The sequence below is a fragment of the Cebidichthys violaceus genome, unplaced genomic scaffold (assembly GCF_023349555.1).
Source record: "Cebidichthys violaceus isolate CVI_PGR_0920_01 unplaced genomic scaffold, fCebVio1.0.p SCAF_4, whole genome shotgun sequence".
NCBI lineage: Eukaryota > Metazoa > Chordata > Actinopteri > Perciformes > Stichaeidae > Cebidichthys > Cebidichthys violaceus.
This window is the reverse complement of record NW_027176594.1, coordinates 2,647,012-2,672,074: the sequence shown is the minus strand read 5'-3', so window position 1 is coordinate 2,672,074 and position 25,063 is coordinate 2,647,012. Positions and strand designations below refer to the sequence as shown.

At 42.3% G+C, this 25,063-nt stretch overlaps 1 protein-coding gene across 1 annotated transcript; it reads left to right on the top strand.

Annotated features, from left to right (window-relative positions):
* The first annotated feature begins 12,241 nt into the window (after positions 1-12,241).
* On the top strand, positions 12,242-24,605 carry fhdc1 (FH2 domain containing 1). The gene is made up of 11 exons (XM_068727231.1): positions 12,242-12,792; positions 14,313-14,374; positions 16,333-16,435; positions 16,599-16,684; positions 17,521-17,621; positions 18,701-18,771; positions 18,943-19,050; positions 19,821-19,891; positions 20,659-20,776; positions 20,949-21,113; positions 22,243-24,605. The coding sequence occupies exons 1-11, from the start codon at positions 12,319-12,321 to the stop codon at positions 24,412-24,414; spliced, it is 3,531 nt and encodes a 1,176-aa protein (XP_068583332.1). The 5' UTR covers positions 12,242-12,318; the 3' UTR covers positions 24,415-24,605.
* The last annotated feature ends 458 nt before the right edge of the window (positions 24,606-25,063 follow it).

Genomic DNA, 25,063 nt, shown 5'->3' with positions numbered 1-25,063 from the left:
CCGTCAGAGTGGAGTCTGCACAAGCAGAGCATTTGACCTTCCTACCACTGTCTCTTTTAGCTTTAAAGGGGACAACAGAAGGTGTCCTGCAATGCAGTCGAGGTCCAAAATTACATCATAATGAAGATTTCGTGTAGTTTGAGGCCTGAATCTGTTGCACTACTGTACATTGGCAGTGTAAACACAGAGGAAACATTGGCTTGTTGTTGTTTCAACCTAAAGGTGTTAATATCATTCAAGCAAATTTAACTTAAAATAAATAGACACACAGAGAATAAGACACACAGTCCCTATAATGAGTATGAAATCCTCTGAGTTTTCATGTTTAATTGTGTTACATTGTAAAATTGAACAATTGAAACTTTTTTGACACTGATCAACAGAAAAAGACAACACGCCATTACCAGAACACTCACAATATAATAGTTTTCCATGTTGGAGTAACAGTTTCTATAGTGAAGAGTCTCTTTTTGCAGATGACTGAAGCTTTTATGTTTGGCATGATCCATACATATTGTAGTTGGTCTGGCTATAGTTTGCAATTTTCCAATATTTGCATTATATGTTCTGGTATTTGACAACAATGTAACACTTTTCCCGATACTTTTCTACAAAATCTTTGTTTTAATTCATCCAAAACTAGCCAACGTTCTCACTTTTTAAATGTCTTTTCACTGCCAGTCACACGAGAACTTTGCCTAAATGAAGCAGTTTTAAAATTTTCTTCAGGAACTATCTGACCAAAAGATTATTTAACAAAACTCTGTGTTCTGATGTGTCCATTTCCTGCTAATTTCCAGTTGTTGACACTTTATGGTGCTTGAGATGGATTTTGTTTGCTCCCACAAAAGGTTAAACACAGCTCTGTATGTTCAATGGGCATTTTTATCCCACGTTAAAGCGATTACTGGAGTAAGAAGCAGTGTTTCGGTGGCGGTGGCGGTTGTTGTGGATTCACTAACGGAACTTACAGCCCTTTTAGTTCAGCATGTATGGCTTTATAACTCTGCCCCTGTTGGTTTTGTTCTGCACCTCAGACCCCGGCTTCCTTGGCTTTTGTACACTACTATACATGCTGAGATGAATTAGAGGGCAATCCATTCAAGTGTTGGGAACAATACCCCTGTGGAAAAAAGAAAAGGGTTTCTGCCCAGGTCAGGTCAAGGGAGAGGGTGGTGTCACCCCCACCCCCCCGGTTGCTGTGGAAGCCGAGAGTAACACGGAAAACTCAATTCTCTGACGTCATCCCCGGGGAGGAAGATTCTGGGGGGGCTTGATTTATTTCTGTGGGAGCAGGAGAAGTGCTAAATAGTTGTCGCCAACTTGGGTCAACTCGAGTGGTCTTTATTTCCTGAAAAAAAAATCCGTCCTTGTCTTATAAATGCAATTTTAGTCTTCTATGAAAAAAAAGAAGTGAATCTAAAAGAAGATAAAAAAAGAAATGCAACAAAGGAAGACAGAAAAGAATCAAAGTGATCTTGGTTGCATGCCTGTCTCTTATGTCACTGCAAACTCCCACCTGTTACCTCACCAATCTCTCAGCTAAACGTTCTAATAAATAAATCCACAAATAAACCTTAAGAAAAGTATCAACACCTGACCCACCTTTTCAGCCAAAATTTTAAAAAATGAAAAGAATTAAGGGCTAAAATAAAAACTCAAATACAATATTCCAATATTTGTCTTTATAAATATTGTTTTGAGGATTTCTGAACATTGCTTAGTGGCTCCTGTGTTTTGCGAGAGTCTGTAATGGGACCTGAGTGCCTGTCAGCAATATTTCGCTGGTATTAAACTGTATTCTAATGAAGCCTGCTGTGTCTCTGGGCCCTTGGGCAAACACTTATTCCCACCACCATGTAAACATGTTTGCATTTCCCTGCTGTTGTCTCCATGGTGACCTGAACACCTGCCTTATTTGTCACCTATGTATCGTCTCAACCTTCCTCAGGATCTGTTGGTTTAAGCGAGTTTGAACTAAATCAGGTTTATTCTGTTCCAAACTGTGCGATTGATCTGTAATCCTCCGTGGCAGACGTTGGTCTAATGCTGCACAAGACTGTGAAAGCCAAGAGGTACGGCGAGATTTGCCTAAAGCTGATCTTGGCACCGGGCTCAGATTGCTGGAGCAACAATTGCAGAGCAGAGCCAGAGGTGATGCAGACGCAGTGGTGTGCTGCAGGCCAGACACTGATCACCTGTTAACAAAAGAACAAACGGGAGAAGAGTCAAAGCTCTGTTTCTGATCCGGAGCTTCACAGATGGTGTACTCTGTCCCATCTCATCCCTCCTTCCTGTCATTTCCTCGCCTGAGTGGGTTTTGTTTCACCTGGTTTTGTTTTTCTCTGGGTGAGCAATGCCTTTTTTTTTATTTATTCGGCGATTCAGTGTTTGTTTTATGATCTAAAGCGGAATTTACTTTTGGAAAATGTATGTACGAGACAGTTTCGATCCTATTAGAAGTGGGTCATATTAATTCTTTTAGAATTTAAAATGTTTTCTTTTAGCTTTGTTTTGGTCTCCACCATCACCCGGAGCAGCTAAATGCTCCACTGTGTTCACCAGCTAGTTGCTGATTTTGTCAGTGAGGAGGTACGGACTGTCAGAACACCTTTTTTAGATACACACTCTGTTGCCACTTTATTAAGCCCCTTTCATAACATCTGGCCTTTGTCTTTAGTAGCAAACGCTACAATCATTTCCGGGACAAATGACGGTGGTTCTCTGGTGCGATGCTCTGTGCATTGTAATGAATATATGATAACTAAGATGATTATAATTTACTGAGGTACAAAACATAGAAGTAGCCGCAGACTCCATTGCCAAAACAAATGCAATCTCATACAACAGTCCTGTGAAAGATCTTTCATGAAGGATATAATGTTCACTTTTTGTTTAAATTGATGTAGAGACATGTTGATTCAACTTCATAATCGTGTGTTTCAAATCTAGTTTGTAATATTCAGACTACTCTCATGGATATAAATATGGGTGGAGGATGTATTAGAATCTCCTCTCAGTATTACGCAGGTGTCCATAATTAATTAATTATCAGTTAACCTGCGTATTCATGGATTGATTGTTTAATCTATAAAGTCTGATGACGTTTGTATAGACCTAAATAAACATACATACATTTTCCTTCACTCAGCAAGATATTTTTTTTCACTTTTATTTGTTAAGTCGATAAAATGTAAGAAAGTAGTTTCAAGGGCCGTTCACAATGTGCCAGAGCTCAAGGTGACGTCTTCAAATCGCTTGTTTTGTTTGACCAACAGCCGCAAACCCAAAGATATTCTGTTCACGACAACGAAAGAAAACAGAGAAAAAAGTAGCAAATCCTCACATTTGACAAGCTGGAACCAGCAAATGTTTGACATTTTTTCCCAATAAAATGGAGAATCAATCAAAACATGTCAATCCGCTATAATCAAAGAGTCCACTTATCATTTCAGCAGTGTTAGAAATGCTCTCCGAAGTAAGTTTGAGGTTGTTATTAACAGCTGTTCACCAACAAAACTGTAATGAGTGAGACGTTTTTCTGCCTGGTCAGTCGTTAAGAGGATAAGTGCAGATTCCTTGATTGTTTGAATCGGGTTTAAAGAGGTTTAACTGTTGGTTCTATGATTAGATGAATTCCCTCCTCAGTTACAGGTTAGCTGACCATAACCGGTGTTACAGGTGAGATAGTCCTTAATATTAGTCTTAGCTCAACCCGTCCTAAGCCTGTTTAAACAGTCATTGCCGGAGCAGCATCGCGTGTTCTGCAAACTGGCAGCTTTAATCTTCAAAATCTGAGAACCTCATTTCAGACACAGGCTGTTATTAGCAGATTTGTGCTAAGCTTGGGGGATATGTTGTGTTGGGGGCGACTGCATCTGCACACAGTCTTTACAAAATCCTTCCTTCTCTGGCTCTGCAGGTGTTTGCGCAGCAAGACGAGGCAGAGTGAAGCGGCTGCACTTACAAGACAGTTTGGGCTGTTTTTTGAAGTCAAGGGTTTTCATTTTGTCAATACGCATCTCCATTAGATTGTTCTTCAGCATGCGAGAGCGGTATTTATTACATGGTGCTATGCAGAGCGTGATGTAAGACAGGATATGATTTGTGACAGCGTTGGCAGTCTTTGTGTTTCAGCCGACCTCCAGCTTTTAACTCCAATCCATCTCATATTATTAATGAGATAAAGTAAATAACTCAACTCATCTTTATTTTTCTAGCATCTTTCATACAATCATGCAGCACAAAGTGCTTTACAGGGCAAAATGAAAACAGCACGGACAAAATAAAATAAATAAATAACAGGCGATAGAATTTTGCAAGACTAAAAATAGATAAAAGTCAGAATAAGCTCAAGAGAAATAATATGAAAACCAGTACTAAGGCAGTAAATGACGTGGCAGACTTTACAAATGATCCTTTTAAAAAACTAAAATGATGGTGCTACTCCATTAAACACCACTGTACTACCAAGGAAATTACTGTTAAATGTATATTATCATGCCAGTTTCATCACACACCATATATAGTATAGGTTATGGAAATTTTTTTGAAATTTAGAACAGTCATTCTTACGAAGAGAAGCTCAGTCAGTAGATGGTACGGTTGCATTTCATGACTCATTAAACAGGACTCAGTGCAGCAGCAGAACACAATGCCATAATTATTTGATGGGATCATTAATCAGAACTTTAAGAGCCCCAAATAGCCCACTAAGTGTTTCCTACCTTCCAGACTGCACTACATAACCCAGAAACCCACATTGCTGCCATAAGAACTCATGACTAAAACTCTGTTGTTAAAGTTTCTACCAACTTGATTAGAAAATAGTCAGTGTTGTCCAATTGTCCTTAACAATAAATAAAAGATTCACAGAGTCATTTATTTGAATCCTCCAGCATCATTCGCTGGATTACAGTAAAAACAACAAGAACAATGAGATTTGGAGATTGATAATCTATCTGTTTAACTTTCTGAATTGAAAAGACAGCCCTGTCACCTCCAGCTGACAGCCTTCCTCTCACACTGAATGGGACTTTGATGCAGAGAGAGGTGGAAGGGAGATTGCGGCCTATTTATAGTAACGCATGTGAATCGTGTGCCAATTTTGAGAGCAGGCAGAGGAACATCAGGGACAGTTTTAAGGAGAATTTAATTGCGCTGGAGTTTGAGCAGGACCTTAATTGTTTTTTAACCAATTTAAGAGGCCAGCGCACTGCAGACTTTAAAAAGATGCTGTTTGCAGGAGACGTCTCACTTTTTAAGGAGCTTTTTTTTTCTGTCTCCTGCCTCTTAACATCATTCAATTAGAATTATTAATTTATTGGTAACAAGCCAGACAGAGATCATCCTCTGCTGACATTCAGCAGACAAACCTGCGATCCAGAGATCCATGTTCAATATGGCAGGTTTAGTTTCACATGGCATGAAGTGCTAAGCACTGTACCCTGGCCTCCTCACTCTAGACACATAACACCATGTAATAATCCCCTTAACACCAGTTTTGCAGATTTGAGAGTGAAGAAACTGTTCAGTTTTGCTCGAGCCACGTTAATCCCCCATGTCGAGCCTACTGGTATCATTGTTTTTGGATGTAGCCTGACTCATTCTGCAACGTCACTTCTGAAGTTGCACGTCACATGCTGTAGCTTTAATCAGAGTTCCCCTCTTTGGTGCTAAATAATGACTTCCGGCTTTTATCATGGATTAAATTAGGCACGGTTTAGGAAACAAAGAGCCTGGGAGGAGCAGTGACTTGAACTCTAACAACGGTTGAACAAAAGTTGAAAGCTAAGCAGACTGGTTGCAGTGAGTAGAGGAAATGAAGGAGACTCCCATGATGAGGATTATCTGATCTGACAGCCTGTAGACCGAGGACCGACATGCTCATTGATGTATTTCTTCAAATAGTCCAAAACGTGATTGCTTTGTTGTCAAGGGAGTCGGGCTAAAAGCTTGAGTCTTTTAACTCAGTCATCCCTTAAAAGGTGATACGGAGCTAATTTAGTCCTTATGTGTTAAATATCCACCTACACTGGTCTATATAAGACTTTGAAAAGTCTTATATAGCGTTGATTTCAATTTTCTCAACCTTCAAAGGGGATATAAAATAATTAAAAACATTTTCATCATCAAAAGGTCTCCGATATTCTTTCTAGTCTGTTTGGATCAGTAAGATGTTTTTGTAAGTGATTTTAGTAAAAGTCTGTTGGTCAGACCTTTGACATATATGCGAAATTCATATGTTGACCTTAGATTAATTTGTTATTTTTGTAAGCGGTTTACCCATCCATCCATTTAGCCTTGGATTTTCTGGTGCTGAAACAGGCCCAGGTTGGGTTTAATCATGAAAAAATGATTAGGAATTATAATAAAACACTGACATATATGTGATATAAATATCAATGAATCAATGCACTTAGTAAATCATATCAGTCCATATCACCCCTACTGGTTTTAATCCATATCATCATATGATCATGAAAGAGTATTCAATATAAGGTCTTGAACCCTGCAGAAACCCCGACACAGCCGAAAACGTGTCTATTTTCTAGCGATAAGACCCAGAAGTTGAGTTTCTTTTACCCTTCAACAACATGTTGCTTCCCGCGTCATAAATATTACACTAAGCCAGGAATGTACACAGGTGACTCGCTCCTGGGTCAGCACCATTGAGTGTGTCTCTGCTCAGGACAGCAGCGTTTAAGTTAGAAGAGGGGTTACTTTATTCATGGGGACATGAATAATTTACCCTGTCAGGTTCTGCCAGGGTTCACTCAGAGAATACAGTCATAACGGTACCAAGCGCTCAATCTCTCAAAATATTTGATAAATCCAGGATTTCCTGAATAATAGGCTCCTTGTCCACAGCGTTTCCCGATTAGACTACTTGTTCTGCTGCATTTTGTTCTGGTATTGTGGTGCATTACACAACCAGCGGCACGAGGTAATAAGTGACCTGCAGTTCACCAGATATTTCATATTTAGAGGGTTACTTAAGCACATTTTGTCCAATTATTTTACACAGAAGCAATGTACACTTTATTTGACCGAGGTACATGGTGTCTGAGGAAGAGGCCGTGAGCCAAATGTGATTTATGTAACAAACCAGAGTTATATGGCTTGAATACATTAGTGCTGCAGTTCTTCACCTTCTGAATGGTGGACTGCAGTCCCTCTGCTGTTGCCTAGAACCGCTGTACTGTAAACGTTTGGCTCTGTTTGCTACACGCACCTAAAAGGTGTCATTTCATATCCTCTGTGTGTGAAAAGAGCATTTTTGGCAGCACGGTTCTTTTGTCTTTGGTATCTGGGCAGTAGTGGCTGTGTGTGTGTGTGTGTGTGTTTTGTTGCTGAGAATATGCTCCACTCTCTCTCTATTGTGTGTCCTCTCTATTGTAAACAAGACATGGAAATCAGAGAGATAAGCCGGCGCTGTGAAGAAGAGCTGCAATGATTCCGCGATTAACTATTAAATCAGTCGCCGACTATTTTAACAATCCAGTAACTTTTCAAGAAAAAGAAAGTCAAACGTCAAAGTCAAAAGTTTTCTTAATATTTTATATTTTCTTTTTAAACTGAACATCTTTGAATTTTGGACAAGACAATTGAGAATGTCATCTCGGACACTGATCAACTTTTTTCACCATTTATGATGTCGTATACACCAAAAAACTACTTTGATTAATCAAGAAAATAATCGACAGATAAATCGGCAATGAAAATAATCTGTAGTTGCATCCCTACTTTGATGGGAAGTGGACATGACGTCCTTTTCATCCAGGAAGTCCCAGAAAACATACTGAGCTGCACAGTGTGTGTCTGTATCTGTTTATAATTGTTGTACCTATAGGTTCCGTTAGACTGTCACTTCAATGAATGTATCTGTTAAGAGACACAAACAGTGGATTACCATTGGTTCACTGGAAAGCCCAAAACAAACACATCTACAGTTTGATGGCAAAATCAGAAGGATTGTTTCCTCCTTGAACTTAAAAGCTTCATTAGACCCTCAATCAAAAAGAAAATGAATCAAAAACATCTCAGTGCCACTAAAGTCCCGTCACTGGCTGCCCCCCCCCCTCCCCTCACCACCGTTTGGACAAGTAGAGATCAAAAACAAACAGGTCTGACAGCGACATCCCACTGAGCCCCACACAAAACGTCTCTCTGCTAACGAGCGTTCCCATGGTAATGATGATGGAGCACGACTGGGCAAATTCCTACTGAACGCACCTCTTTGCCCCTCCGGTGTCAGTGAAAGACCTGCGCTCTGCGGGGTGTTCACTGACCCTCAGGAAACTGAACTGGAAGTTAGCAGCAGGGGATTATTAGAGAAGCCGGTGGCGCCTTGACCTTCAGCATTACAAAGTTGTGAGTGAGAGCAGATTTTATTTGTTTTGGACGAGGTGGCTCCCTGGAAGCTTGTTGACAGTTACCTCCGGTTAAAATCCCCTTTGTCACTTTTACAGAATGTTTTTTTTTTTTTTATAGAACAAGAAAAGGAAAATAATCCGGCAGGCAGTCAGAGGTCTCTGTGCGTCACTTTTTGTTTATTATGAAACTAAAGACAGGTGACAAATGAAAGTACGAGACCACATGAAGTGGATTTGGCATAGATTCTCTAAGTCTCTAGACTTCGACTGGAGCCATTCTTCGCCATTCTTCTAAAAGATATCCCAAAATCTCACATGGGTGGATTAAGATCTGGTGACTGCAAAAGCTATTGCACCTTTTTCATTCTCCTCAACCTATTCAGTCGCTGATAGTCAGATAATTAATCTGCGAACAATTTAAAATAATTTCATCAGCAAAAATTAATTGGCTTCAACCTCTAAAATGTGATTATTTTCCTCCTCTATTATGACAGTAAACTAGATATCCTTGGGTTTTAGACAGTCAATTTAAAAACATCACAATCACAATTTGTTGAGACTTTTTAGACCAAACAATTAATTGATTACTCAAGAAAAAGATCAGTAGATTAGTCAACAATGAAAATAATGGTTATTCCTAACTGACACACAAACGCGAGACAAACAACAATAGAAATGTCCTCTAACCAGACACAATACGTCTCCTGGGTTGTCTTGGGTCCTGGGTTTGGTCTCAGTAAGTGTACTCGTCAGAACCTCTACCTCGGATTTGTCTTTGTTTCCTTGAGACCACTGCTGTCCATTTATACATTCATGTCACCTTTGACCTGCTGATCTGGGCTGTGTTACCTGTCAAAGACTAATAACAGTGGGATATCTCCTGTCACTAATGAAGACTGGTAGGGAATGCCTCGGGGTCGACGATAGGTGGGCCTTCAGCCCCACAATCTGTGTTCATTCATGGCAGCAGGTGGATGTGGGGAATCCGGACTCACTGACTGCTTTTCTCTCCCTCAGGGCTTCTCTGTATAGAGTTACTGACAGGTGTGTTTCCTCTGTGAATCATTTCAGGCAAAGGATGTCAGGTACCGCCTTGTTGGTTGGTTGAAATATAATTAAATGAATGTGAAATACCACAAATCCATCGCTGTCACAGAGTCGATTTCTTTAGAGAGGCAGGATTAATGTACCTCAGCACAAAAGCGCTGCATTGAATGAGTCCTAAAGCCTGGAGATGAGTTGGCATTTGTGCACGTCTATGGCACGTTTATGGTTATGTGCTGGACTATTTCTTGGCCAGGCACAGTGACTTTGGAGTCTCAAGACTTTGATTTATTGTACTGATTAATTAAACAAGATAAAACATCTTAGTGAACTGTTTCACCCTGTTTCTAGTATGCTAAATTAAGCTAATCTAAGCTAACGCTAGCTGTAGCTTTCTATTTAGCGTGTGTGTGAGAGTGTTAGCGATCTCTTCATCTAACTCTCTTCAAAAAAGCGAATACATTTATTGCTTAAAATGTCAAACTATTCCTTTGTAAAGCAGCTGAGATGACCAGAATAATGAGAGAAAAGGTAACAAACGAGACGGGACAGTTTAACTCTTTGTTCCTTGGTTCTCCATAGCATCTGTTAGATGTAGCCACGTTTTTAACACCACAGAAGAAGATGACTCAGCGTGAGGTCAGATGTTCTCACACAGTCTTATGAATTAGACATGAGCGACGGTGTGGTCCAGCTCTGAGGACGGGACAGCTGAGTGTGCGGGCTGATGTTAGCAACATGAGGCCATATGTGACGTCTGCTTTCTTAATTATTCATCATCCCTGGGTATCAGGTGGAAAAGGCTGCTAACTAATCGGAGGTTCCTACTAAGATATTAGGCTACCACGTTTTATAAGATGAGAGTTGATTCTAGAAACCACAAAGTGGCCATGCATGCAGTGTTTTGTACCAATTATTTATTTATATTTATCTAAACGCATCCCAAAGACAGAAAATTACCAGATTATCTCTGTTAACCTGCTGACAGCAATTATCGCCCCCATCCACCACCATGCCTTTGATTTATCTCCTTTTTGTCAGAAGTACCACTCATCTCTTTGTTTAGGCCAAGAAGAGTATCAGATCGCTGTAAGTGAGTGATGTCTTGTCCTGAAACAGAATCAGTTTCCCTCCAACCGAGAGCTACAGTGCAACCGTTGACAAAGAGAGCGAGGGAGAGGGGAGGGGAAGTACTTCCTTTCCTTTTGTTCTGTGAAGTTGAAGACTGGTTGTGTTCTCCCATAGTCATTTACCACATTATCAATACCCAATTAAATAAATTATCCTCTGGTGTTTTTGAAAAACTGTTGAAAAGGTTTGTAGAATTGACTCACATTTTAGAGGTTTAATCTTCTAATAGAGTGCAGTTTACAGATTAAGCTGTGCTATCGCTTGTTGGCCTGGTACCAAAGACATAAATGTCCTTTTCAGTTGCTTCGGAGGGATTTGCTATCACATTCTTTTCAAGGGTGACCTTGCAGAGCAATCTGACAAAGTTCGACTAATTTCAACTTTTTTTTTCTGGTGCCCTGTGTTGTTTGTTAATGGTGTTACTATGTGACAGGCTCTTACGGCAGCAGATGGTTGTTTTCCATTAAACTACAGTCAGTCCTGAATGTTGAATGGCCACCAGTATCTATTCCTCTGATTTAAATCAGTACATCTGTCTGGTTTTTAGTAATTCTTGGGTTTCACTTGGTTACACTTATACTGCCTCTGCGAGAAATAAATGAATGAAATTAATTAGATTAACACTAAACAGCCACAGTCAACAGCGAAATGAGACTTTTTTTTTTTAACCTGCAATCACTTTTTTTTATCTCTCTTAGTGACCCACTACATGAGAACTCCTGTAATGGTACATTTTTATAGTAGTAGTGTATCTTACTTATATATTTTTACTAATTAAGTACTTCTGCTCTGAACTCTGTTGAACTTCACCGCGTCTCTGTTGTGTAAAAGAAGAATTCTCCCTTGCCTGTTCACAAAGATAACTCACTGTGTTGTATGAGAATGTTCCAGCACCAAGGCCTTCGGGCCGCTTGTTTTGGCTGCTGGCTGTTTGTTTTTGATTGTCGTTCCTATCAGTCTGAGACCAAAATGTCTGTAACATTGGCCATCTGCCCCCACCTTTGCTCACTGTGTATAAAGAAAGCGCGTTCACTTTTTTCTTGGTTCTTCTTCAGTGAGACTGTACGCATTCTGTTGTGATGATTGAACACAATAGAGAACCTCTGGTTTTTGGTGTTCTTTATTTCACCATCAAAAGACTCACGCAAAGCGGCTACAACGTTTTTCCACCACACTCCTTAAGAATGAAAATTATACCAAACTGTGTAACAGAAGCTAAGATGAGGGTGTAATGTCTCTTGACCATTACACACCCCAGAGCCTAACTTCAAAGCCCTTCAAAAATAGGAAAAATAGGATTTGCCATTTCCCTCATTGTGAGCCCCTTTGACTGGGTACCCCTTCTCTTTTCATCTGTCTCACCCCTTAATTTCCTCCTAATTTCAGATTGTCCACGACAACACGCATGACTACCTCTGTATAATCCTGTCCTATGCTGTTTTTTTTAAATTTTTTTGCTTTCGCAGCTCCATGGCCATCGCCGCTGCCGCTGCCGCCCGCCCTCTCCCTCTGGGAGGTAACCTTCAAAGGCTCTGCTCAGCACGATGGATGACCGGCTGAGTGATGGAGATGGACAGAATCAAAGGACGTGCTCCCTTCATTGTGACCAGATGAAGGGACATCTACCTTCCTCCAGCAGTGAGGGGACGTACACTGCAGCATTTTGATGTTCTTCAGAGCAAATTGACGCAGTTAAAAGGAAATCTTTTGGAAATAATTTGAAAAAAAAGAGGAACCACAGCTCATATGCTGACTGCTTCTCCCTGTGATGCTTGTTATGAGTTGTCCATCCACAACCGATGAGCCAGAGTGCTGCAGTAGCGAGGGAAGCAGCTGCACTACTTCCTCCATCACCACCTCCGACCCCTCCTCTATGTCTGGACACACTCGCACCTCTCTACCTTCCGCCGGCGATGCCCCTCACACCTCTAAGCATGAAGCTCCCCCACCTCCTCCCCTTCCGCCCCCACCCCCCACCTTCACCAACCACAACGCGCGGAAGAAGCGCCGCGTCCGCAGCTTCTTCTGGAAGCCGATACCGGAGGAGAAGGTACGCGGGAAGCCCAACATCTGGACGATGGCGGTGCGGCAGCAGCAGTATCAGATCGATGTTCGCTCTGTGGAGGAGCTGTTCGGGCAGCAGGAGGACGCGGCGACAGGCGCGCGTGGGGGGATGCCGGCCTCTGGGACCTCAACCCGTGTCTCCAGGTCTCGCTCCTTCAAGGAGAGCAGCAAGGATGAGGTGAGTGTGCTGACACCAGCAACACTGTGAAAAAATGTTCATGACCAAAGAGGACAGGTGACGGTGGAGTTAAGAGTGCTGACACAGTGATTAAACATCAATCCTCTTAGAATTAAAGTGGCCCATGTCTGGTAAATAATTCCCTGGATTTACTTTAGACCAATAAGATTACTACATAAGTGCTCTTATTTGGTTTGTGTGTCAATGTTTTCACACGTTTTTTTTACTTGCTTAACTCGAGGAAAGTGTTTTATTCAACACTTGTATTATTTTCTTCTAATTTGAAAATCTTAAAAGGTTTTGCACACCGTTAAGCCTTATTGTCTCTTGAAAACTCTGTAAGCTGAGAAGAAACCAGAAATCAGTCACAGTCAGGCCTGAATCTCTCCTGACGAAGGTCTACCAACTGAAACGCTCTAAAAATTTGCAATGGACAATATTAGATTATTGTTATTCTGTTTCAGTCCCTGATGCTGTCATTACAAATCTCAACTTTTCAGCTTGATTAGTAGAAATATGGAGTCCTAATGCTTACAAGCTCTTCCGCCCACTGCTATTGTTTTTTTGCAAACATGTGCATAACATGCTGGTTACCTCTGGTCCTGAACACAACACTGACAGGATCAGAAAGTCCCAGATTCATAACCATACAATGCTACAGCACAAAACTCTTCCCTGCTGCCACTGTATTAACATATCCCTGCAGGGATAAGTTAGGCAACAGTGCTCAGTTACAGCTTTTCTTTGAGTGTAAGAAATGATTTGTGTTCATAAACACAACAAAAGCATGCTTGCGTCATATTGCACTCCTGTAAAGTAACATGTGAACTGTAATTCAATACCAGCGTGAGGGAGACTGATGTCACAGAATAACTCGCCTCTGTGTCCTCTCAATGAGCTGGCTGCAGCTGGTCAGAGTGAGCAGTTATTACTAAACACTCCTTTGGTAGTTTGAGTTAATGCACAAAGAAGCATACTGTATCTCCAGTTGCTACTCTTTGTGTATTATACATGAAATATTTTTTACCAAACCTTACGTTGCTGTCACGGTCACAAGGGAAGTAGATCTACAGCATATTCATTATATTAGGTCAATCAACTAGTCATTTAAGCTCTATATTACATATCTTTAGGTTGAAGTTAATTCTTCTTCTGTACTTATCTTCCTCCTCCTCACCTGTACTTATCATATTTCATTCAAACCACGAAAGTCTCTAATTGCTATTTAAAAGCCCTAATTATGTCTTGTGAGGGAGCCTTTTTTAAGATTGTACATACTGTACTGTCACCTGTTGCCATTGTTGATGAAGGAGGCGTGAACCAAGTGTGGCCCGGTGGAATTTCAGTGTCCCATAGTGTGACTATGGGTGGGGGGGGGGGTCTACTGCAGGTAACTCAAGCAACAACAATCAGGAGTGGCTAAAAGAAGGGAGGGGTGTGTGGGTTCATATGTGTGTTTCATTGTGTGTTTGACCACAACTAAAGCACATTCATGAATCACTTCTCTCATTTGTTTTCAGATCAGCATCCTTGACTCCAAGAGGGGGATGAATGTGGGAATTTTCCTGAAGCAGTTCAAGAAGTAAGTCTTCCACCTGCTTCACTACCTGACAGAAGAGCTGCTTCCATAAAGCTCAGTGGAGTATTTACAGATTTCAGACAAATTAAAATAATAACTGAAAACGTCTTAGTAAGCCTCCAGAACAGCTTTGATGCTCCTTGTTATGGATTCTCTCTGGAGTCTAATAAGACTTGTTATTCCCTCACTGGTGTTTTAATGATGGTGGTGGAGAGTGCTTTCCAAAGACTGCTTCGCATAGCTTTGTTGTTATTTCCCGCATGTCAGTTGAGGACCATATAGTTGCTGGTTTGTGCTGCTCTGAAGAGCAAATATTATCAGTTTACTTTTGCTTTTATGCTTTTATTGATGACTGGAAATAATTCTCCAGAAGTCGTATGGGCAGATGTGTCAGATGACAATCTCTGACCGTGAAAGAGCCAAAAACATCCAGCACACCGTGTCGATCACTTGTCCTCATTTTATCCATGAATGAATTTTACCCGGTGAAGGTCTGAACACTGAAATGTGAGCGCGCTTTATCAATTTGATGGGAAATGCCACTGTTCTGTTTCCCCCTGTAAGTCAAGTCAATGTTATTTATATAGCCCAATATCACAAATCAGAAATTTGCCCGAGTGGGCTTTACAATCTGTACAGCATACGACACCCTCGTTTAGGATGAGACTGATAATCTGTGAAAAACTCAGGTTCCTCTGCCTCCTTTCAGTGCTCTTGAGATTTTAACGCCCCCGAAGAAAACCAACCAATCAGAGCCGAGGATTCTCTAACGCAGCTGTCAATCACTGATCGTGAACTCCGATCAAACTGTCAAACTCGGCAGCGCTGATCAGATATGAATCACGGTTTTGCTACTTCATTGCCTTAATCTCGCATCAAATGTTTTCAGAAACATATTTTAGTTCTGGTAATCTCGAGATGTGTTTGATCGTTGTGTTTTCTGTCTGTCGTGTGGCGCAGAGAACAAAACGTGTGTTCTGTATCTTTTTTTGCATGACGTGTATTTGCATGGCTCCCCACTGTATTTTAATGGCATTTGAATGTCAGCCGTACTGCACTGAGTCAGGACCTCATCACTGGTAGTGCTTATTTCTGTGGATCTCTAATATGCATGTATCCTCTGTCCTATATATTTATGCTCTATCCTATCCTATTAATGCTTTGAGTCAGTTTTCACAATATCATTTCAAAGTGCAGAATATAGCATTTAATACATTTTTCTTTCCATTCAGCAGTGTGTTGATTAAGGGGAGTTTATTGGCAGAAATGAAATACAATATCCATGACTGTTTTCATTAGTGGGCAATCACCTTACATGAATATTAATATCTTACCCTCTATTATCTGGGTTTAGCGCTGGATCAATAATGCAACAATTCTTGTATTTAGGCTAAAAAAAAATATCACACGGCATGCAGCTCTTATGTAGTAACAAAAGAGTTTTCATGCTGTGCCAGTTTGAAAATCTATAGTGTCCAAAATGACTGTTCTACTGTTACAACTACACTGATTGTAGTAGACAACTGTGGCCTGAAGAGTTGGATAAACATGTATATCTGATACAACAAGGGTTGAATATTATGAGCCTCAAAGGTTATCACTGAGCTGCCGCATCGAGTTACGTCATATTGTGGAGCGTCAGCTTACTGGATATTGTTGTTTTTTTGTTTATAGCAGTGATGTAATTGGGAATTGTGTTGCAGCACTAGTGCCTTGGGTGTGTCATAGATCAATGTCACAACAGATAATGAGACGCGATTGAAAATACGTGTTGAACTGTGAATATCGTGTTGTGAGAAGAAGCAAAGAAATGCTCACATATTCAGTTGAACATTGTCATCGTCAGTATTTCGGTGGATTTGTTTAGTCCCTTTTGTAAACACAGCGGAGGACGCTTTAAAAGAGAACACCTGTGCTGTTCATCACTGAGTTTAATTGAAATAAACGTGAATGGGTTTCAGGTCCAACCGCTCCATTGTTGAAGACATACGGCGAGGAGAGGGGAAGATTTACGGAGCGGAGCTGCTCAGAGACCTGCTGAAGCTCCTGCCTGACATAGAGGAGGTCTGTGTTTATGAATGTCTGTGTGGCTTTGAGCAACTTCTGAATAGTGTGACGTTTTTTGAATCAAAAGACCATACCTGGTGATAACAGACTGTGAATGTAGATAGAAAACAATAGAGCCTACTGAGCTTCCTCTCTCTCTCTGTCTATTGACCCGCAACAGATCAAGAAACTTCAGGCGTTTAAAGGAGACCCAGACAAGCTGACGCTGGTTGATTCCTTTATGTTCCTCTTGATCCAGGTGCCTCGGTAAGTTGATTTAAACGGTGTGTACATAGTGTCATTCATTCAAAGGGAGAGTCGACCAAAGAAAAAAGGGGTTCCACCGTAAATTTTGGGAGTAAGGATTTGCATTTTGTGGGAACTTTTGTTGTGTGTATATATATATATGTATGCATTTATTTAGCTGGGACAGTGCATTTAAACTGTAATGCTCCAGAATTAGCAAAGAATTAGCATTCGTAATCTCTTCTCAAAATGTTACCTGCAAATATTTAAGTCTCTCCAAGTTACTTCTGTCATTTTTCACATTTAATGGAGTTTTTTTCTTGTCATTCTTCCATTTTTTTAGTTTCTTTTTGGTACAACACTGGGTAATAACACATTATAGTACAGTTGTAGTCACTACGGGGGTGAATCATTGAGAAGTAATACAATAGAATTAAATGAAGTAACTACTTTTTAAATGAGTCATGAGTATCAGGAGGTGCATCCATCAGCTCCCACTGCCACTTAGCCTAAAATAAAGTTCCACTGACCTTAGTTTACTTTTATTATTTACTGAGTTTAGTTCATTTGAGAGAAGGAACAGTGCAAATTGATTCATACACATGGTAATTAATTCATCTGTAGTCCCTGGCCAAGGTGTTCCAAAAGGTTGGAGTCAATCAAATATTTGAATCCACTCCTGTAATTGTTCACCCTCTACAAGTATGTGAGGGTCCCTAGTAGATAATGTTCCCTCCTGTTTCCCCATCCATCATCCTGAAGATTTAACAGTGGAAATGATGTTTAGGCTTCTCTGCAGAAACATAGCCAGTTCCTCAGATCACAGATTTAACGGCTCTCTGCTTCGTCTCCGACAGGTTCGAGGTTCGGATCGAGGCCATTGTCCTCCGCGAAGAGTTCGTCCCTTCCTGTGCTGTGATGAGCCGCGAGATCGATGTCGTCCGCGTCGCCACTAAAGGTAACAACACACGGCTCTGCTGCCTTCACACACACACACACACACACACACACACACACACACACACACAATCACGTGTGCTCAGACAGGTGACCCAGATATTTGAGCTGCTTAACAAGAAGCAGGAATGGGTCACCTGAGATACGGTGATGTGGGGACAGAATGGAAAGACAAGGCTGTGTCATCTTTGTACTGTTGATTTTTTAATACATATAAATAATAAATTTGGCCTGATCTGTCTACGACACTTATTTATTTATCCCATCTTAACAGTTTGTGTACTAAGTTATTATGCTTTCGTTTTTTACCGATGCCTCTTAGCACTATCCCATTCGCTGCTGTAATACTGCAAATCTCCCCGCTGTGGGACTAATAAAGGATTATCTTATCTTCTCTTATACATTATTTAAATTATACAAATCTACCATGAAAGTTTGCAAAAATGACCCATATTGATGTTGATTATCAATCTCGTATTTCAATCTGACCGACTAACATCGCATCCCTTGAGCTATACAACAACATGCTAAAAATGCCATGTGTTGTTCAATTTGTAATTTACAGTAAAATGACACACACACACATGGAGCACACGTACCTTTATCTGTATCCCCAAACATGTTTTGGGTGTTTTTAAACTGCCCAAGAAACTGTGAAAAATACTTATCAGTGCCTTTTTGTTGCACCCATCACTCGAGGCAGTGTCATTTCAGCTGAGTCACACTGTCCTGCCGCTCTGTGGTTTATTGGATTTTTCTTAAACCCTCTTCTACAGTACTGTGACCTTTTCACTGCAATGCAGAGCCATCAGTTAAACACAGCATGGGACAAATTAAGTTGAACTTTTGTGACACCATTTAATTAAAACTTTCAACAGTATGTACTATTTACCCTTTCTGTTAGTCCTAAAAGGGCAGCTGGTCGAAAGTACATTCATGTCGTCATTCTATGAGTCGGACTCATCCTTCCTGCTGACAGTCGTTCTGTGTGGTGCTGCTAAAGTGAAGTAGTGTGTAATGGGCTGCTGAGATCTGCTCTAGACTCTCTTTAAGTGAGTTTATATTGATTTCATCATATAGAGCTGATGAGCTGTGAGGAGCTTCATGCCATCCTGCATCTGGTGCTGCAAGCTGGAAACATCATGAACGCCGTGAGTCCACTAGTTATGTTCACCTAATACATTAACATCATTCTCCTATTGGCCTGATTTAAAAATCGGATCTTTGTCACAGAGAAGAAATACAGAATGTCTCCGGCCTTATCCTTCAACGTCTTGCTGTGTCTCTGTGAGAGCTTTGATTGGTCCTTCTGTGCTTCTCAGGGCGGTTACGCAGGCAACGCCGTGGGCTTCAAGCTGTCGTCCCTCCTCTCATTGGCCGACACCAAGGCCAACAAGCCGGGCATGAACCTGCTGCACTTCGTCGCCATGGTTAGTGAAGGCTTCAGTTATACAATATGACGCGCACAATACCTTTAAGAGCTGCACTATCGTCTGTAACCGAACACGATACGGCGAAGTGGGGCGTCAGAAAATGACCATGTAAACACTTCTCCGACACAATGTCAACATACAATGTAATGTTGAAAGCTTCACAGCGCTATTGATTGTTGCAGGTTCACTTAGTGGGATGCATTAAGTCAAACCTCTACTCTATACTTACTAGATAGAATATCATTCCTTCTATTGTGTTTTTGAAGTAAATGTTCTGGATGTGTACTTTATCTATGAGTTATTCATTATAATAGTACATTTAAGTAAAGCGCTGTACGAACTGGAGACATTGCTCAAGTATCAAAGATAACTAGACACTGATTTCATCCTATTCATATTTCATGTTGGTCTGTCCTGATCACGGCAGTTATATATCGCACAAAACTTAAAATGTGTGAAAACAAAGTAAAGTGAGACACATATTTTAGTCCAATAGTAAAATAATAGACTTAAACTTATAATAGACACAAATAAGTTATTTTATATAAATCTTACTCAGCAGTGGTAGATGAGTAGACAAACTGCAGGAGGACAGCAGATGGTGACAGGAAACAGAAAGGAGCCAAGAGATGCTGGCCAGGCACTTACATAACCAAACAATGAGCGGCCCTGCCTTCACAATGCAATGATGCCGAGTCATCATGCTCGGCAACAAATCAGTTTGGCTGTAAACTGTGTGATCTGTCTCACTCTCTCTCTCCGCGCAGGAGGCAAAGAAAAAGGACGAGAAGCTGCTCAAGTTTCCAGAGAAACTTCAGGATGTCCAGAGCGCCGCCAGGTAAACTTCAGACTAAGTCGGAAATGTAGCCGTAACAAAAGACACAGTACATGGCGTGATTTGTCAATGCACATCTATCGTGACCGTGTTCAGAATACTTTTTCACTTTCAGTTTCAACAAACTTAATTTGGTTTGTGGTATCGTTAAGAAACTGTGGTTAGCTTGCAGCGTCCTGCACCCATCGCATTTATAACAGCATCATATACTATTTAATAACAGCAGTTTAGACTCATTTCAGTCTCCATAATACCCTCTCTTTAATGTGTTTACATGCAGTACCTATAGTTCTTTTATGTTTTATTTCTGTGTTCTGTAAATGGCCAAAAGTCATACAACCGTTTGATAAAAACCGCGGCTTTAACATTTGTATTTATTGATGAATTGACAACAACATCCAGCCTCTTTAAATAGGCGGACAAGTAGTACTTTGAGAGCCATGTTCAGAAGGCAGTGTGATGCTGGTGGCTGTCAGGCTACGTCAGCTTCACAAGGTCGTCTCTGTGTGGAGACAGTACAGCTCCTGCACCAGATTACTCCTCCCTCCCTCCCTCCCTCCCTTCCTCCCTCCCTCAGGATATGTGAACGTTTTTCTCACTGTGGTCATATCTTCACCTTCAACGGATGACATTCTAATAGAGGGTTCAGGAGAATGCCGTCAAATATTGCCATGCTCAGCAGTATTATAAGGACAATGTGATAATCACCAAAGTTGTCTCTAAGCACATTTTCCTGATTTGAATTTCCCTGCTGTAATGTTTCGATGCAGAATCTCAGTGGAAAACATCGAGGTGGAGTTTTCCTCCTTATATGTTCGGATTAAATCCCTGGAGGAGAAAGTTCAAGACGACCAGGAGCTTCTGCAGCAGCTGGAGCCCTTTCTGCAGGTGAAGCAGCAGCAGCAGCAGCAGTGTGAAATACTTTATATACACAGACACAAGTAGAGAAAAGTTGGATCCAGGCTACTGTACATTTCTGGCACTGCTGACTCAAGTGCTTTAGATAATGACACCCATAAAAGTGTAACGATAAAAAAAATGCATGTGCCTGATGTCTCAGAGTTCAGCGCGGACGCTGCAGGACCTGAAGAGACGCAGGCTGGATCTGCGTAAAGAGGGGAACGCCCTCATCGACTTCTTTTGTGAAGACAAGGACACCTTTAAGCTGGACGAGTGCTTCCGCATCTTTCAGGACTTCTGCATCAAGTTCAAGAAGGCTGTGAAGGTCAGTTTTAGTGACATAATAATTCTGGTTTAGTTTACAGCTTTTGGTAGAGTTGTGCCTCATCCTAGCGGGTAATAATCACATCAACAGGCAGGAAACACAATGAGACAAATACACAAGTTTTAAATAAACCACCTGAGTCAACTTTCAATTGCAAAAATGAAAAAAAACAACATGTAACAGTAAGATTAATACCCAAACTGTTTGTTGTAACCATCCATTACAGTCAACCACACCTTTCAACTTCAGCTTTAACTTTATTGTCCCCTGGGGGGAAATTGTCTCACAGCCAGGCAGAACACAGATCTACTTCCTCATTCAATAGATTTTCTTGTGCAATTACGGATTCTTACTGACATTTCGTGTGGGCTCACTTTAGCTTTTCATTCCAAATGACGTGGTTTAAATACTGGCTAAAGTTATTTACAAGCTGTCTAATCAGACTTCGTTGGATGTTGTTGTTGTGACGTCGTTCCCAGATCTCGCCATTATGTCACACATACACACATTGTCGGACTAACAGAGACTAGAATTCATTTATTACAATGGAGGTTGAACGCCGTACAGTACCGGTCCAGTGCTGCCTTGTGGACGTCGGATCACTGATACGCTGGATTTGACCAAAGTATGCGTTGAAACCGAACTGTTCCACTTCAACAGGAAGTAGAAGTAAGACGTAGATGACAGGGCTAAACGGCTGTAAACAAAATGTTTTGGATTTGTTTATTCAAAAGAAAACCAACTTTTCCACAGTGAAAACTATAATTATGATTAATATATAATAGAAAGCAACATGCCATTTTTTCCCCCACTCATTTCTTCAAAATGTATTTGGGGGTTTTATCACATAAATAGGTGACATTTGCCTTGTTGGATTATTCCATTAATCATGAGAACCAAGCTTGGGCGGTTCTGTCCTATTCTGTCAACCAAAGCACTGTGCTGTGATAAATCATGGCTAAAACTACGAAAGTAAGCGCCATGTTGAGATAACAGGGAACTATCTATGCAGAGTGAGTTACAGGTAATAATGTTTTATTTCTTACAGTCCAATTTGATATTAGATTTATGTGTGTCCCTCTCTCCTTGCCTGCCTGTGAACATTTCTCCATGTTCCTCTTTTTCTCAGGACAACACGGACCGTGAGTTAAAGGAAGCGGCCAGACAGCGTCGTCTGCGGGAGTTGGAGGAAAAGCGGTTTGCTTGGTCGGGGGCAGATCAGAGCGGTGGATTTGGCCGGAGCAGCAGCGAGAGCGACGTGGAGATGCTCACCAAGGAAGGCCTGCTGGAGTTATTCCAGCAGAGGTCTCAGAGTCCACACAGTCCGCTGGGACGCTCCGCCAGCGCCCGCCGCCACCGTCACACCATGACCTCCGTAGCGGACCGAGAACTCCAAGGATACCTGGAGCTATTCGGAGGCTCTGGGAATCCCACTGACTATTCCAAGTTTAACAGCCTACCTCGGTCGGGCCGCGCCGTGCAGCGGAGGACGACCCCCTGGATCTTAGCCCAGGACGACAACCGCGAGCTGGGTTGCGACAGACAGGTGACGTCTCCACGTGCAGAAACTGAGCCTATCAGCCCGCTGGCCAGGTTTTCCTCCTCCGGGCTAAATGATAATGAACCATACAACAACAATAATTACTCATCTGTGTCAGAGGGCAGCGCTCTGCCTCGTCCCTTTTGTGTCTTTCAGAAGTCCTCCCATCTCCCCATACCAGCGATTAGCGGCCACATGAACGTTAGTGTAGAGACGCACACTTTAGTTCGAGGTCCTCAAACTTTCGACCTACCTAGTCCAAACAACAATAGTAATCCTATGCACTTTGTCAACCAGGGGGATGTCGTGGTGACTGATTTGGAAAAGGACAGACGGTCCCTTCCTGTAAATCTGGACATCCTCCTACATGATAACGTTTTAGAAAGAGGAGCAGATCCCAAGGTGGCCTGGGGAGGGAAAATAGATCCTCCCTCACAGGCTGGCGTCTCTCCTGAGAGAGAAGAAGAGGACAACAGCACATTTTCATCAACAACCTGCGATATACCCCTCCCACTAGATCCACCTGTATCCAATAAGAAACCAATGGTTTATATACAAGACTGCACAGAAACGGACTGCTCTGTCACCTCTGATTACTCTGAGGTTGAAAGCTCGTCTCTAACGAAAGAAGGACTTCATTTCAGAACGACTGGCCGCAGGAGGAGCGATCCGGAGAGCCAGCGAGACCCGAGCTCTCTGTCCTCTAATTTGGAGTCCATGTCGCCCAACGACCAGTCCGTCTCAAACAAAGAGCTTTCGGCGCCCAAATCTGTGGACGCAGCATCCGTGACCCCGTCTGCTACCACAGAAGAGTGGGACACAGAGAGCTGTGACACGGCTGAGGGGAAACAAGGTGCGGAGAAAGATGCGCAGAGAAGCAGCAGGAAACCAGCGCATACCAAGAGCAAAGCCAACAAAGCGCCGAAGAGCAGCGGAGGTCACGTTGTGCGAACGCTGACCAGCAGCGAGAGCCAGGGCATGAGGAAAGTTGTGCCCATCAGCAAGCTCACAAGGACGGGTGGCAGCAGGGCAGCAGAGAGACCTTTGGCGCATGACAGTGGAGGGTCGCACCGGCCTCTCCGTGACCAGAGCACCCCAGCGAGAGGAAGGAGCGAGAGGACCACAAGACCTCCTCGACACTCCAGTCTGCCTCCGGATGAGTCGAAAGATAAGAGGGGAAGCAGCATCACAGGCGGCGTTTCGAGATGGGCACGCGATTCGATCCCGAGAAAGGCGTCCATCCACAAGCCGAGCGCCAAACCCCTGAGGAACATCCCCAAGCCTGCGCCCGAGGAGAAGATGTGCCGCTCCACCATGAGAGCGCTGGCCCAAGCTCAGGCTCAGGGGGGAGCTTCCTCCGAGAACAGCAGCTGTCCCACAATCACCTCAAAGAACACCTCCGACGTTCCCGGCTTCGCCCGCAACACCGTGGCTTCCACCTCCAGGACCAAGAAGGAGCTGGCGGCCCCGTCCGTCCCCTCCACCCCGTCTCGCAGCCCCTCGCTTCCAGGTCGACAAAGCCCGGTGAAGCAGAACAAGTTGGCACCCACGGTTCCAACCGGCGAGGAGCGGCCACAAGGGACAAGCCTGCGACGGGTGCAGAGCGTGAAAGCAACCAGTCGCAGCGCCTACCGCAGCGGGACTCCCCCACCACCTCCAACACGGGAAGATATTCATAAGACTAGTAGCATTTCTGAAAAGTCGGTCCATTCTAGAGACCTGGTCACGCTCAGCAGAGGCGCTAAACCAAGCTGGAAATGAAGCCAACGTGGTGGAAACAGACTGCAGAAAGACCAGAAGAGAGAGACACTTCTTCTTCGCCTTCTACGATGCAGAAACACCCTCTCATATCGTGCAGAAGACGGGAATCTGAAAACAAGTTTTAAGCTATTCTCACACTTACAGGTTCCTCCAGTAGATTCTCTGTCAATTGCAAAGAGCAAGATGCAATGAACTGCTCCACATGTTCCTGTTTTGTTGCTGTTTTTTTCACAACTTCCTTTTTTATCAAAGGGGGGGGGGTCATTAACTAAACTGACAAATGGCAAATTGTTGTTTTTACCCAGGAGCCTCTTTGCCTGCTTAGCCGTCTAGTAACTGTATACCATTGTGTCTGTGACGATGTTTCCGTTGAACACCACCGACTATACGATGCTGCTAATTAGCGCCGACAATTTGAGACTGAGTTTCAGTGTCCGTTTCATTCAGGGTTACAGGATTTGTTGTACCTTATCTTGCTGCTGTTCCGATGTCTTTTGGTTTCGTTGCGTGCGTCCTCTCTGCAGAGAATCGCTTCTGTTCGCTTTTTGGTTCCTTTGCTTGATACCTCATGAAGATCTCAGTGGCCTTGTACCAGCAGAAAAGTTAAGAGTTAGTTCATTTGGCTCTGCATGATGAAGATGTAGATCTG

Excerpts from the sequence above, each read along its gene's own strand:
- fhdc1 (XM_068727231.1), top strand. The coding sequence starts at position 12,319 with ATGCTTGTTATGAGTTGTCCATCCACAACCGATGAGCCAGAGTGCTGC. Across the intron at positions 14,375-16,332 it reads TTCCTGAAGCAGTTCAAGAA|GTCCAACCGCTCCATTGTTG; the intron begins GTAAGTCTTCCA and ends AATGGGTTTCAG. Across the intron at positions 20,777-20,948 it reads AGCTGGAGCCCTTTCTGCAG|AGTTCAGCGCGGACGCTGCA; the intron begins GTGAAGCAGCAG and ends CTGATGTCTCAG.